The sequence below is a fragment of the Salmo trutta genome, chromosome 19 (genome assembly GCF_901001165.1).
Source record: "Salmo trutta chromosome 19, fSalTru1.1, whole genome shotgun sequence".
In the NCBI taxonomy this organism is placed as follows: Eukaryota; Metazoa; Chordata; class Actinopteri; order Salmoniformes; family Salmonidae; genus Salmo; species Salmo trutta.
The window spans coordinates 36,919,966-36,935,703 of NC_042975.1; the positions used below are offsets into that span (position 1 = coordinate 36,919,966).

The following is a 15,738-nucleotide window of genomic DNA, read 5'->3' on the forward strand; positions in this document are numbered from 1 at the left end:
TACAGCTCATGAATGCAGTGGTTTACCTCAAAAGTGCAGAGAAAGTGAGAGACCAACTCACCAGACGACTGGTGGAAAGCTGCTGACCCCAGTAAGGCCATCTCCTCAGTGATGGGCTTAATCTTCTGGTCACCACTGTCGTCGCTAGACTCAGAATCCTGGTCTCCCTCTTCTTGACTGGAAGAGGATGGCGACTGCTTTGTTCTCTGCTGGGACCGAGGTGTGCTTTTAGGCTTGGTTATCTGGGTATTACCCTCCTTGCTGGATGCGGATTCATTCTCTTTCTTGACCTTCCGAGGTCTGCCCGGGGGCCTATGTTGTGGACTATCCTTGCTGGGGGTAGGTTCATCCTCTCTCTTAACCTTCCGAGGCCTCCCCCTGGGCCTGCTCATAATCTTGATCTCCTTCTGCAGGTCTGGATTGTAACTGGAGGAGTCAGAGTCAGAGGAGCGGTCTTGCACCTTGCGTTTGCGGACCACTCTTTCTGGAGAGAGGGGCGTGTTCTTCTTCAGGGCGAATAGGCATTTCTTGGTCACGCTCCGATGGTCTCCATCGTCACTCCCGGCTTCGTCTGAACTGCGAGCCATGGCTGCCCGCTGAAGGACAGCAGGGACCTCATCGGAGTCCGAGTCTTCAATTCCTCTCCCAAGCCCTCCCTCATCAGCTCCTTGAGGGACTTCAACATTGGGGCTGGTGTCAGGGTCGGAGTCACCCTCACTGTCAGCGCCTGAGGGGGTAGGCTTGGTATTGCCCTCACCTGGCCTCCGTAAGGGTGTGGTCTTTACCCGAGGTGAGCGTCTATTCTCTGGTTCATCTTCCAGTTCCAGAGATTCGTTTCCCTCCTCAGCAGATTCATACTCCCCTTCTGTTGCAGGTTCAATAGAATCACAGTCTCCCTTCCGTTCATCCACTTTTTCTTTTATTTCTTCCTGCAACTCCTTTTTCTCCTCCAACTCCACCTCCAACTCTGGGGGGCCAGAGGGTGGCTGTTTTTCAACAGGGACAGGTGTAAGTTGCACCACCAGTTGTTTTGTCATGTTGGAAGGATCTTCTCCGGGTTTGGAGTTTTTCCGTGGCCTGCCTCTACCTCGACGGGGCATTATTTCTGTGCCAAGGACACCTTTCATTTCACTTGAGGACGAAGGCCGTTCATCATCCGTAAAGCCCTTAGAGTCTGAATCGTTCTCTTCCAAATGTTCAGCTGCAATTTTCTTTAAGTAATGCAGGCAATTTTTATCAACAATGTCCATTTCCACACAACCCTCTTGTGCTTGTTGAGGTGCATCAGTATCAAAAGTGGGGTTTCCGCCATCATTTGGCAGACCAATCTCCTTGAACTCCTCCCAAAGGGCTTCCTCCAGAGCTGTGTGGGACTGCTTTAGACCCTTCAGTACTGACTGGAAAGTCTTCAAGTATTGTCGCTTAAAATCCATTCCACCTTGAATGAACTTCACGAAAGTTGTGTTTACAGTGTTTGTAGAGTCCACAAGGTTTTTTGCCTTTTTGGCCATCTCCTCTGGAATTTGAAGGGTGTTGTAGTTGAACACCACATGACCATCCATGCCACTATGGTTCCAATGACCCGTGGGAATGTTTTGAGAATGCCTGGGATGGGAGTCACAATGTCCAGATTTGTCATCACCTCTGCCCCTCTTGCGGTGGTCTTGCCACAAACTCCCCAGGTTGTCAAGGACGTTGTCACAGGCGACAACCAGGTCCAGAAGAGGCTCTGGGCTGCATACGTAGCAGTACCACTTACTCTCCTCATCCAGGATGGCAGACAGCTCCTTTCGCCCCAGATTGCGCAAAATGCATTTCTTACAGAAGGCGTTGGGACAAAAGTCACAGCAGATCAGGTTTCCCCCCTCTGCACACCATCTGTAAGAAGCAAATATAATAGTTTGAAGTAATGATTAACGTAACAACCTGTATGTTTCTTAACGTTTCAGGATTTGCTTGCAGCATCTTGTTGTATAGGAGAACCACCCCATCGTACCTGCACTGTTCGTCCATGCCATCACAATCCTTGCTGATGTCATCACTTGAGTAATACTTAAAACAAGACTGAGAAAATAAGACAATAAGGACAGAGCCTCCAAAAATGTAGCTGAGCTCAACAAAATATTATTGGAAAATGACACACACTGAACAAAAATATTAAACGCAACATGTAGTGTTGGTCCCATGTTTTATGAGCTGAAATAAAATATCCCAGAAATGTTCCACACACACAAAAAGCTTATTTCCATAAAATGTTGTGCACAAATGTGTTTACATTTAGTGACCATTTCCCCTTTGCCAAGATAATCCATCCACTTGACACGTGTGGCATATGAAGAAGCTGATTAAACAGCATGATCATTACTAGGGTTGACCCCAACTAGTCGACTGGTTGATTGTTTGGCCGCTAGGCTGTTGGTCGACTAATGGAATCCAGAGAGAACAAAACCCTGTCCTCAAACATTTACATTGTGTATTTAGTCTTCATAATCATCCCCTGTTGGTTGTTTGCGTTTTAGTCGAGCAGTAACACATGTATATATGCACCCATCTCAGTGAACTAATCCATTGGAGTCTTAGACTAAAAGCCCATTTATACTCGATTCAAAAATGTGGTCGGCGGCTCCATATTGCGGGTGTGACGCAATTGCGGAGCCTCCAGAGGCATGCAGAGGCCAAATCGAGCTCTGTACCACGTCGCCATGCGCCTCCCAAATGTTTTAACAATGCGGAGGGCTCTGTATAGCTCCCCATTGACATGATGGGTTGACGGTAGGTGAAGGGGGCACATCCTGCTCCGCAAAGCGCAAGAAGTATGAATGCCCTGACGTCTGCTGAGGCCATATCACCATAAATCCTGCATGGCCAATGCAGACGTGTGACTGACCATGCACCCAGATGCACAATGCACTTCTCTCCCTCCAAAATTCACTCTCTCCCACCAATTTGTGCACATTCATTGTTTCATAAATTCATTGTGTGAATTGTTTGCGTTTGATTATTAGTGTATATCAATTCCCCATGACATATCACCAGTAGTAAATTTCCCGTTAATTCCTAATCTAATGTTTGTTACTTTGGTTACGGTCACTTCTTTTAATGCATTCAATATTATTCCAGTCTTGTTCTAATTGTAGGAGTGGACACATTGTATACAAAGTCCACAACCTATGCTATACTTGTGAGAAACAACTTTTGGTTTATTTAATTCCATTTATGAGTTCTGTCAATTTAGTCGTCGTCTTTTGTTTGGAGCACCCCTGTCAATGTTGAGTAAGGACGCATACACATAGAAGTGGCCTGCGCACAAATGGCCTGCGCACAAATGCAGGTATAGAAATACTATCGGATCCCCAAACGGGCACATTTATGATTGGCTTAACGCGCCACCACTAATGACCTGCGGAGCTCCTCAAAGTAATGTTTTCTTCACCTCAAACAGCAAGCAAAGTCAATTTTTCTATCCATTGAGAATGACAATAGTTCCTCAATATATTTGAAAATCTTTCCAGTGCTCTCCCTTTCGATAACCACTCAGCGTGAAAGGGAAAAATGTGATCCAGTGGAAATGTCAGTGCTGGACTTGGACTGAAATATTGGGGCGGCAGCGTAGCCTAGTGGTTAGAGCATTGGACTAGTAACCGAAAGGTTGCAAGATCAAATCCCCAAGCTGACAAAGGTACAAATTTGTCATTCTGCCCCTGAACAAGGCAGTTAACCCACTCTAAAATGTGCAGTTTTATCACACAACACAATGCCACAGATGTCTCGAGTTGGAGTGTGCAATTGGCATGCTGACTGCAGGAATGTCCAACAGATGTTGCCAGAGAATTGAATGTTAATTTCGCTACCATAAGCCTCCTCCAATGTGGTTTTAGAGAATTTGGCATTACGTCCAACTGGCTCACAACCACAGACCCCGTGTACGGCGTTGTGTGGGTGAGCGGTTTGCTGATGTCAACGTTGTGAACAGAGTGCCCCATGGTGGCGTTATGGTATGGGCAGTATAAGCTACGGACATCACACAATAGCATTTTATAGACAGCAATTTAAATGCAGAGATATCATGACAAGATTCTGAGGGCCACTGTCGTGCATGATAATGCACAGCCCCATGTCATAAGGATCTGCTCCTGATTCCTGCAAGCTGAAAATGACCCAGTTCTTCCATGGCCTGCATAATCACCAGACATTGGGCATGTTTGGGATGCTCTGGATTGACGTGTTTGACAGTGTGTCCCATTTCACGCCAATATCCAGGAACTTCACACAGCTATTAAAGAGGAGTGGGACAACATTCCACAGGCCAAAATCAACAGCCTGATAAAACTCTACGTGAAGGAGATGTGTCGCGCTACATGACGCAAAGTGGTGGTCACACCAGATACTGACTGGTTTTATAATCCATGATTTTCTTTTAAGGTATCTCTGACCAACATATGGACTCCCAGTCATGTGAAATCCATAAATTAGGGCTTAATGAATTTATTTAAATTGACTTATTTCCTTATATGAACTGTAGCGCAGTAAAATCTTTGACATTGTTGCATGTTGCGTTTATATTTGTGTTCACTATAATTGTCCCAATCTTTGACAGACCCAGGATCACCTCACCTTGCAAATAAGTACTTTGAGTACCGGATGCTGATTGAAGGAGTCCCTCTGGAAGTGGTTAACTTGCTGGCCACAGGCTGTACAGCTGACAATCTCCAAGTGTTCACCTCCTACAAAACACACAACCGATCAATCAATGCTTCTAAATCTGCTTTGCTTGCTCTTTGGGGTTTTAGGCTGGCTAAGAAAAAGCATCATTCCCCAAGAGAGGATGGCTTTCAACTTCAGCAGTGATGAATTCATGAACTTCTTTCATGAAAAGATCATGATCATTAGAAAGAAAATCATGGACTCCTCTTTGAATCTGCATATTTCTCCAATGCTCAGTTGTTTGCACAGAACTGCCAGGACCTAGGATCAAGGAGACACTCAAGGTTTTTTAATCCTGTATCTCTTGACACATTCATGAAAATAGTAACGGCCTCTAAACCATCAAGCTGCATACTGGACCCTATTCCAACTAAACTACTAAGAGCTACTTCCTGAGCTTGGCCCTCCTATGTTGAACATAGTAAATTGCACCCTATCCTCCAAATGTGTACCAAACTCACTTAAAGTGGCAGTAATAAAGCCTCTCCACAAAAAGCCAAATCTTGACACGAAAACAAAAATAAAATAATTGGCCTATATCTCCGATTCCTCAAAATAAAGATTGAGAAAGCTGTTGGCAGCAACTCACTGCCTTCCTGAAGACAACTAATGAATTTCTATTTATTTCACCTTTATTTAACCAGGTAGGCTAGTTGAGAACAAGTTCTCATTTACAACTGTGACCTGGCCAAGATAAAGCAAAGCAGTGCAACAAAAACAACAGCGTTACACATGGAATAAACAAACATGCAGTCAATAATACAATAGAAAAAGTCTATATAGAGTGTGTGCAAATGAGGTAGGATAAGAGAGGTAAGGCAATAAATAGGGCATGGTGGCAATTTTTTTTTTTACAAAATGTCAATTAAACACTGGAGAGATGGATGTGCAGAAGATGAGTGTGCAAGCAGAGATACTGGGGTGCAAAAAAGCCAAATAAAAAACAGTATGGGGGATGAGGTAGTTGGATGGCTATTTACAGGTGCAGTGATCTGTGAGCTGCTCTGACAGCTGGAGCTTAAAGTTAGTGAGGGAGATATGAGTCTCCAGCTTCAGCGATTTTTGCAGTTCGTTCCAGTCATTGGCAGCAGAGAACTGGAAGGAAAGGCGGCCAAAGGGGGAGTTGCTTTGGGGGTGACCAGTGAGATATACCTGCTGGAGCACGTGCTACGGATGGGTGTTGCTATGGTGACCAGTGAGCTGAGATAAGGCGGGGCTTTACCTAGCAAAGACTTATAGATGACCTGGAGCCAGTGGGTTTGGCAACGAATATGAAGCGAGGGCCAGCCAACGAGAGCATACAGGTCGCAGTGGTGGGTAGTATATGGGGCTTTGGTGACAAAACGGATGGCACTGTGATAGACTGCATCCAATTTGCTGAGTAGAGTGTTGGAGGCTATTTTGTAAATGACATCGCCGAAGTCAAGGATCGGTAGGATAGTCAGCTTTACGAGGGTATGTTTGGCAGCATGAGTGAAGGATGCTGTGTTGCGAAATAGGAAGCCGATTCTAGATTTCATTTTGGATTGGAGATGCTTAATGTGAATCTGGAAGGAGAGTTTACAGTCTAACCAGACACCTAGGTATTTGTAGTTGTCCACATATTCTAAGTCAGAACTGTCCAGAGTAGTGATGCTAGTCGGGCGGGTGTGGGCAGCGATCGGTTGAAGAGCATGCATTTAGTTTTACTTGCATTTAAGAGCAGTTGGAGGCCACAGAAGGAGAGTTGTATGGCATTGAAGCTCGTCTGGAGGTTAGTTAACACAGTGTCCAAAGAAGGGCCAGAAGTATACAAAATGGTGTCGTCTGTGTAGAGGTGGATCAGAAAATCACCAGCAGCAAGAGCGACATCATTGATGTATACAGAGAAAAGAGTCGGCCTAAGAATTGAACCCTGTGGCACCCCCATAGAGACTGCCAGAGGTTCGGAAAACAGGCCCTCCGATTTGACACTCTGAATTCTGTCTGAGAAGTAGTTGGTGAACCAGGGGAGGCAGTCATTTGAGAAACCAAGGCTGTCGAGTCTGCCGATAAGAATGTGGTGATTGACAGAGTCGAAAGCCTTGGCCAAGTCAATGAATACAGCTGCACAGTATTGTCTCTTATCAATGGTGGTTATGATGTCGTTTAGGACCTTGAGCGTGGCTGCACCCATGACCAGCTCAGAAATCAGATTGCATAGCGGAGAAGGTACAGTGGGATTCGAAATGGTCGGTGATCTGTTTGTTAACTTGGCTTTCGAAGACCTTAGAAAGGCAGGGTAGGATAGATATAGGTAACAGTTTGGGTCTAGAGTGTCTCCCCCTTTGAAGAGGGGGATGACCGTGGCAGCATTCCAATCTTTGGGGATCTCAGACGATACGAAAGAGAGGTTGAATAGGCTAGTAATAGGGGTTGCAACAATTTCGGCAGATAATTTTAGAAAGAGAAGGTCCAGATTGTCTAGCCCGGCTGATTTGTTGGGACCCAGATTTTGCAGCTCTTTCAGAACATCAGCTGTCTGGATTTGGGTGAAAGAGAAAATGGGGAGGCTTGGGCAAGTTGCTGTGGGGGGTGCAGGGCTGTTGACCGGGATAGGGGTAGCCAGGTGGAAAGCATGGCCAGCCGTAGAAAAATGCTTATTGAAATTCTCAATTACCGTAGACTTTAGTGTCCCAGAACTTTTTGGAGTTTGTGCTACAGGATGCAAATTTGTTTGAAAAAGCTAGCGTTTGCTTTCCTAACTGCCTGTTTATATTGGTTCCTAACTTCCTGAAAAGTTGCATATTGCTGGGGGCTTTTTGATGCTAATGCAGTACGCCACAGGATGTTTTGGTGCTGGTCAAGGGCAGTCAGGTCTGGAGTGAACCAAGGGCTATATCTGTTCCTGGTAAAAAAATATATATAATTGAATGGGGCATGCTTATTTAAGATGGTGAGGAAAGCACTTTTAAAGAGTAACCAGGCATCGTCTACTGACGGAATGAGGTCAATATCCTTCCAGGATACCCGGGCCAGGTCGATTAGAAAGGCCTGTTCGCTGAAGTGTTTTAGGGAGCGTTTGACAGTGATGAGGGGTGGTCGTTTGACTGCAGACCCATCACGGACGCAGGCAATGAGGCAGTGATCGCTGAGATCCTGGTTGAAGAGAGCAGGGGTATATTTGGAAGGCAGGTTGGTTAGGATGATATGAGGGTGCCCATGTTTACGGATTTGGGGTTGTACCTGGTAGGTTCATTGATAATTTGTGTGAGATTGAGGGCATCAAGCATAGATTGTAGGATGGCCGGGGTGTTAAGCATGTCACAGTTTAGGTCACCTAATAGTACGAGCTCTGATCATAGATGGGGGGCCAATCAATTCACATATGGTGTCCAGGGCACAGCAGGGGGCAACAGAGAGAGACTTGTTTCTGGAAAGGTGAATTTTTTAAAAGTAGAAGCTCAAATTGTTTGGGCACAGACCTGGATAGTAAGACAGAACTCTGGCAGTTCTATCTTGTCGGAAAATGTTATAGTTAGGGATGGAAATTTCAGGGTTTTTGGTGGTCTTCCTAAGCCAGAATTTAGACATGGCTAGGACATTCGGGTTGGCAGAGTGTGCTAAAGCAGTGAATAAAACAAACTTAGAGAGGAGGCTTCTAATGTAAACATGCATGAAACCAAGGCTTTTATGGTTACAGAAGTGAGAGCACCTTGGGAATGGGAGTGGAGCTAGTCACTGCGGGGCCTGGATTAACCTCTACATCACCAGAGGAACAAAGGAGGAGGAGTAGGATAAGGGTACGGCTAAAGGCTATAAGAACTGGTTGTCTAGTATGTTCGGAACAGAGAGTAAAAGGAGCAGGTTTCTGGGCACAGTAGAATAGATTCAAGGCATAATGTACAGACAAGGGTATGGTAGGATGTGAATACAGTGAAGGTAAACCTAGGCATTGAGTGACGATGAGAGTGTCTCTAGAAACATCATTTAAACCAGGTGAGGTCACCACAAGTGTGGGAGGTGGAACTAAAGGGTTATCTAAGGCATAGAGCAGGGCTAGAGGCTACACAGTGAAATAAGGCAATAATAACTAACCAAAACAGCAATGGATGAGGCATATTGACATTAGGGAGAGGAATGCGTAGCGGAGTGATCATTAGGTCCAGTGACTAACTGGGCGAGCAGGAGACACAGCGATTCAGACAGCTAGCGGGCTGGGGCTAGCAGAAGGGCCTAAGAGGGATGTCGGTACGGAAGAAGTCAGTTGTAGCCCCTTCAAGTGGTTACGTCAGCAAGATCCGTCGTGATGGATCAGCAGGGCTCCGTGTAGTAAAAGGGTCCTGGCCAATTGGCAAAATAGGTATTGTAGCCCAAGAAAATTGCCTTTTGGACCTCTTCAGCTAACAGTCCGGTGTGCTCTAGAGAGCTAGTGGGCCACGGCTAGCAGGCTAGCAGATGGGCATTGAGGGGACGTCATGATGGGGGAGCCAGTTGAAAAATCCCTTCGGGCAGATTACGTTGGTAGTCCAGTCGTGATGGATTGGCGGGGCTCCGTATCAGCAATAAAAGGGGTCCAGGCCAATTGGCAAAATAGGTATTGTAGCCCAAGGAGTGGCTGATGGACCTCTTCAGCTAGCCAGGAGATGGGCCTAGCATAGGCTAGCTCCAGGCTAATTGGTGCTTTCTTTGGGACAGAGACGTTAGCCAGGAGAAGCCAATCGCTAGCTATGATGATCCAGGTGAAGAGGTTCAGAGCTTGCAGTAGGAATCCAGGGATATGGAGAGTAAGAAGTCCGATACGCTCTGGGTTGAATCACGTTGTGCAGACTGGTAGGAGGTGTCCGGGCTAAAGTTTAGCTGATGACCGCTAGCAGTGGCTAGCTGACTACTAGCTAGTTAGCTGGCTAGCTTCTGTTGGGGGTTCCGGTTCTGAAGTAAAGAAAATAGCAGATCCATACCACATTGGGTGAGGCGGGTTGCAAGAGAGTACGTTGAAGTTGGGGTTAAGAAAAATATACGCAAAGAAAAAAGATATATACACGAAACACGACAAGACGACGCCTGACTGCTACGCCATCTTGGAAACGCTTCAGTCTGGTTTTCGACCCAATCAAAGCACTGAGACTGCACTCGTGAAGGTGGTAAATTACCTTTAAATAGCATCTGTCCACGTGCTCCTAGACCTTAGTGCTGCTTTTGACACCATCGATCACCACATTCTTTTTGAGAGATTGAAAACCCTAATTGGTCTACACTGACAAGTTCTTGCCAGGTTTAGATCTTATTTGTCGGAGAGATATCAGTCTCTATTAATGGTTTGTCCTCTGACAAATCAATTGTACGTGTCGGTGTTCCTCAAGGTTCTGTTTTAGGACCACATACACGCACACAAACATATAGTTGAAGTTGGAAGTTTACATACACTTAGGTTGGAGTCATTAAAATTTGTTTTTCAACCACTCCACAACTTTCTTGTAAACAAACTATAGTTTTGGCAAGTCGGTTAGGACATCTACTTTGTGCATGACAAGTAATTTTTTCAACAATTGTTTAGACAGCTTGGAAAATTCCAGAAAATTATGTCACAGCTTTAGAAGCTTCTGATAGGCTAATTGACATAATTTGAGTCAATTGGAGGTGTACCTGTGGATGTATTTCAAGGCCTACCTTCAAACTCAGTGCCTCTTTGCTTGTCATCATTGGAAAATCAAAAGAAATCAACCAAGACCTCAGAAAAAAAATTGTAGATCTCCACAAGTCTGCTTCATCCTTGGGAGCAATTTCCAAATGCCTGAACGTACCACGTTCATCTGTACAAACAATAGTACGCAAGTATAAACACCACGGGACCATGCAGCTGTCATACCGCTCTGGAAGGAGATGCGTGTCTCCTCGTACTTTGGTGCGAAAAGGGTAGGAAAAAGGGGGAGGCTTGCAAGCCAAAGAACACCATCCCAACCATGAAGCACGTGGGTGGCAGCATCATGTTGTGGGGGTGCTTTGCTGCAGGAGGGACTGGTGCACTTCACAAAATAGATGGCATCATGAGGCAGGAAAATTATGTGGATATATTGAAGCAACATCTCAAGACATCAGTCAGGAAGTTAAAGCTTGGTCGCAAATGGACAATGACCCCAGGCACACTTACAAAGTTGTGGCAAAATGGCTTAAGGACAACAAAGTCAAGGTATTGGAGTGGCCATCACAAAGCCCTGACCTCGATCCTATAGAACACTTGTGGGCAGAACTGAAAAAGCGTGTGCGAGCAAGGAGGTCTACAAACCTGACTCAGTTACACCAGCTCTGTCAGGAGGAATGGGCCAAAATTCACCCAACTTATTGTGGGAAATTTGTGGAAGGCTACCCAAAACATTTGACCCAAGTTAAACAATTTAAAGGCAATGCTACCAAATACTAATTGAGTGTATGCAAACTTCTGACCCACTGGGAATGTGATGAAAGAAATAAAAGCTGAAATAAATAATTCTCTCTACCATTCTGACATTTCACATTCTTCAAATAAAGTGGTGATCCTAACTGACCTAAGACAAGTCTTTTTACTAGGATTAAATGTCAGGAATTGTGAAAAACTGAGTTTAAATGTATTTGGCTAAGGTGTATGTAAACTTCCGACTTCAACTGTATACACACACACACACACACACACACACACACCCTACCTCTTGGAGATGCACCCAATGTCAACATTCACTGCAATGCAGACAACACACAGCTGTACATTTCGAGGGAACATGGTGAAGCCCCAAAATTGCCTACCCTGAAAGCCTGTGTTTTAGACATAAGGAAGTGGATGGTGGCAAATGTTTTACTTTAAAACTCTGACAAAACAGAGATGCTTGTTCTAGATCCCAAGAAACAAAGAGACAATTAATCTTGATGGTTGTACAGTCGTCTCAATTAAAACTGAAGGACCTCAGCGTTACTCTAGAACCTGATCTCTCTTTTGACAAACATATCAAGAATATTTATAGGACAGCTTTTTCCATCTTCGTAATATTGCAAAAATATAACTTTTTGTCAAAAGATTATGCAGAAAAAGCTAATCCATGCTTTTGTCACTTCTAGATTAAATGACTGTAAAGCTCTACTCTCCGGTTACCCGGCTAAAGGACTAAATAAACTTCCGTTAGTGCTAAACACAGCTGCTAGTATCTTGACTAGAACTTCCTCTCTACACTGACTTCCTGTTAAGGCAAGGGCTGATTTTAAAGGTTTTACTACTAACCTACAAAGCTAACCTGGCCCAGGGATCCGAAGGTGAATGGCAAGATACTGGAGCGACGAACCGCCCTTGCCGTCTCTGCCTGGCCGGCGCCCTTCTCTCCATTGGGATTCTCTGACCCTATTACGGAGGCTGAGTCACTAGTGCACTTCCATGCAGTCCCTAGGAGAGGTGCATCACTTGAGTGGGTTGAGTCACTGATGTGATCTTCCTGTCTGGGCTTTGCATCCCCTCAGACTTGTGTGGTGGAGATCTTTGTGGGCTATACTCAGCCTTGTCTCAGGGTAGTAAGTCAGTGGTCTGTTGATATCCCTCTAGTGGTGTGGGGCTGTGCTTTGGCAAAGTGGGTGAGGTTATATCCTGCCTGGTTGGCCCTGGGGTATTGTTGGACGACTTCCCGCTGTCTCAGCCTCCAGTATCTATGCTGCAATAGTCTATGTGCTGGGGGGGGGGGGCAGGGTTATATCTGGTGTAATTCTCCTGTCTTATCATCTAGTGTCCTGTGTGAAATTAAGTACGCTCCCTCTAATTCTCCCCCCCCCCCCTCCTGGAGGACCTGAGCCCTAGGACCATGGCTCAGGACTACCTGGACTGATGACTACTAGCTGTCCCCAGTCCACCTGGTCGTACTGCAGCTCCAGTTCCAACTGTTCTGCCTGAGGCTATGGAACCCTGACCTCTTCACAGGACGTGCTACCTTGTCCCAGACCTGCAGTTTTTTTTTTAATATATATATTTTTTAACTTTCTTGCCCTCTACTGCACCTGCTGTCTCAACCTCTGAATGCTTGGCTATGAAAAGCCAACTGACATTTACTCCTGAGGTACCGACCTGTTGCACCCTCTACAACCACTGATTATTATTTGACCCTGCTGGTCATCGATTAACATTTTGAAGAACAATCTGGCCTTAACTTCTTTGGGATAGGGGGCAGTATTTTCACGGCCGGATAAAAAAACGTACCCGATTTAATCTGGTTCCTACTCCTGCCCAGAAACTAGAATATGCAAATAATTAGTCGATTTTGATAGAAAACACTCCAAAGTTTCTAAAACTGTTTTATTGGTGTCTGTGAGTATAACAGAACTCATATGACAGGCCAAAACCTGAGAAGATTCCATACAGGAAGTGCCCTGTCTGACAATTTGTTGTCCTTCTGTTGCATCTCTATCGAAAATACAGCATCTGTGCTGAAACGTGACATTTTCTAAGGCTTCCATTGGCTCTCTAAAGCCGCCAGAAAGTGGAATGGGGTGTCTGCTGTCTCTGGGCAAAGTACAACAGCTCTGTTTGTAAGTGGTCAGCCTGGGGACAGTGAGACTGAGATGCGTGTTCACGAGACTACTCCATTTTTTTCTTTCAGCCTTTGAATGAATACAACGTTGCCCGTTGGAATATTAACGCTATTTTACGAGAAAAATAGCATAAAAATTGATTTTAAACAGCGTTTGACATGCTTCTAATATTTTGATTTTTTTTGTCACGAAATGCGCTCGCGCGTCACCCTTCGGATAGTGACCTGAACACACGAACAAAACGGAGCTATTTGAATATAACTATGGATTATTTGGAACCAAAACAACATTTGTTGTTGAAGTAGAAGTCCTGGGAGTGCATTCTGACAAAGAACAGCAAAGGTAATCCAATTTGTCTAATAGTAATTCTGAGTTTAGTGAGCCCCAAACTTGGTGGGTGTCAAAATAGCTAGCCGTGATGGCCGGGCTATCTACTCAGAATATTGCAAAATGTGCTTTCCCCGAAAAGCTATTTTAAAATCTGACACCGCAATTGCATAAAAGAGTTCTGTAGCTATAATTCTTAAAATAATTGTTATGTATTTTGTGAACGTTTATCATGAGTAATTTAGTAAATTCACCGGAAGACTTCGGTGGGAATGCTAGTTCTGAACATCACATGCTAATGTAAAAAGCTGGTTTTGATATAAATATGAACTTGATTGAACAAAACATGCATGTATTGTATAACATAATGTCCTAGGAGTGTCATCTGATGAAGATCAAAGGTTAGTGCTGCATTTAGCTGTGGTTTGGGTTTATGTGGCATATATGCTTGCTTGGAAAATGGCTGTGTGATTATTTGTGTCTATGTACTCTCCTAACATAATCTAATGTTCTGCTTTCGCTGTAAAGCCTTTTTGAAATTGGACAATGTGGTTAGATTAACGAGAGTCTTATCTTTAAAATGGTGTAAAATAGTTGATCATTTGAGAAAATTGAATTGTGGTATTTTAGTTGGTTTTGTATTTCGCACCGTGCGATGCCATTGGCTGTTGGCTAGGGGTTCCGCAGGCGGAACGGGGTTCCGCTAGCGGAACGTCTGTCCTCAACAGGTTAATGGCCATGTACTCTTATAATCTCCACCTGGCACAGCCAGAAGAGGACTGGCCACCCCTCAGAGCCTGGTTCCTCTCTAGGTTTTTTCCTAGGTTCCTGCCTTCCTAGGGAGTTTTTCTTATCCACCGTGCTTCTACATCTGCATTGCTTGCTGTTTTAGGCTGGGTTTCTGTATAGCACTTCATGACATCTGCTCATGTACAAATTTGATTTGATTGATTACAAACCTTAATTCATTGTCATTCTGCGGCACACTATTTTAGGGTAAAGGATATGCATTTTCATATTAATTCATGAAAGCTCACCTCCACGTCTCCTGGAAAAAACTCTCCTCAGATTACCAGATTTTCCACAATGGAATTCTGTACCTCGGAAGTCATCTCTGACATTATCCACCGGCTCAGGCCTCACCAGTGCAGTACCTTTGTGCATAAGACATGTAAAAACACACACATGGAAACAAAGGCATTTTCTGTTTATAAATCCAGTCATACATTATGCATTTCCAGTGTTAATATCCCGTTACAGTATTGAAAGAAGTAGCAGAAAAACGAACCTTTAGGCAATCTTGTTACATCAGGATAACCGTTTGAGTTGACGATCAAGCAGTCATCATCACTTTCATTTGAAGCACCAGATTCATCCACTCCACTGTGTTTAATCACAACGGAAGGTTTTCTGTAATACAACAAGTGACATTGATTAGAGCAGTGGTTTTTCAAACCTCCTCAGTGACCCCCAGACATTTCACAATTTTGTTGTAGCCCTGAACAAGCTCACCTGATTGACCTCAATAATGGTGTGTATTTACTCGACAAGTTGAATTGGGCATGCTAACTCAGGAATAGTTCAAATATATGGAATGGCTTGGGGTCCCAGTCGAAAAGTTTGAAAACCTCTGCATTAGAGGATAAATAACGTTTTTATGTGTTTCCTGTCCATAAACAACATGTACATAAACTATCACATATCAGAAGAAAGCCCACCTCCTGGAACCACATCTGGACTGCTTCAAGGTGTCTGTTGAGGTCTGTATTCAACAAGAAATATGTAATAACTACATCTTCTAGATCTGCATCAATACTAAATACTCTTTGGTCTAGAACAGCCAATACTGATATTTTTCATGTCAATACCTCAAGGGAGTTTCGGTCTGTTGAGTGTGGCTCCACACAGTCCTTGTTTGTTATACCTGTGAATTAAAATCAGCAGACAATAATGGCCAGACAACACCACTATACCAACTGAGTTAAAGGTGCACTTATTACAGTTCTCACCCTCAGGACTTTCAGTCACCAGTGTGTCATCTTCCTCCTCTGGAGCATGAGCCAAGAACCCATGCAGTTTGGTCACCAACACATTGAGCTTGCTCGTGCCAAGAGGAATGCTAAGATGAATGACAGCCAAATTAATAACAATCCAGCATACATCATGAGTTTCTTTCTAGAAAGCTATAAACCTTTGTTTAAATTCCTA

General features: G+C 44.4%; 1 protein-coding gene across 1 annotated transcript in view; it reads right to left on the minus strand.

Annotated features, from left to right (window-relative positions):
• LOC115154510 (transcriptional regulator ATRX) overlaps positions 1–15,738 on the minus strand; it is a 48,319-nt gene that overhangs the window by 21,591 nt on the left and 10,990 nt on the right. Inside the window, exons 2-9 of the mRNA XM_029700791.1 lie at positions 15,540–15,649; positions 15,399–15,454; positions 15,249–15,292; positions 14,819–14,940; positions 14,568–14,684; positions 4,615–4,724; positions 1,997–2,064; positions 62–1,878 (exon numbers count right to left, since the gene is read on the minus strand). Of these exons, the coding sequence (XP_029556651.1) occupies positions 62–1,878; positions 1,997–2,064; positions 4,615–4,724; positions 14,568–14,684; positions 14,819–14,940; positions 15,249–15,292; positions 15,399–15,454; positions 15,540–15,649 (2,444 nt within the window). The remainder of the gene's footprint in view (positions 1–61; positions 1,879–1,996; positions 2,065–4,614; positions 4,725–14,567; positions 14,685–14,818; positions 14,941–15,248; positions 15,293–15,398; positions 15,455–15,539; positions 15,650–15,738) is intronic.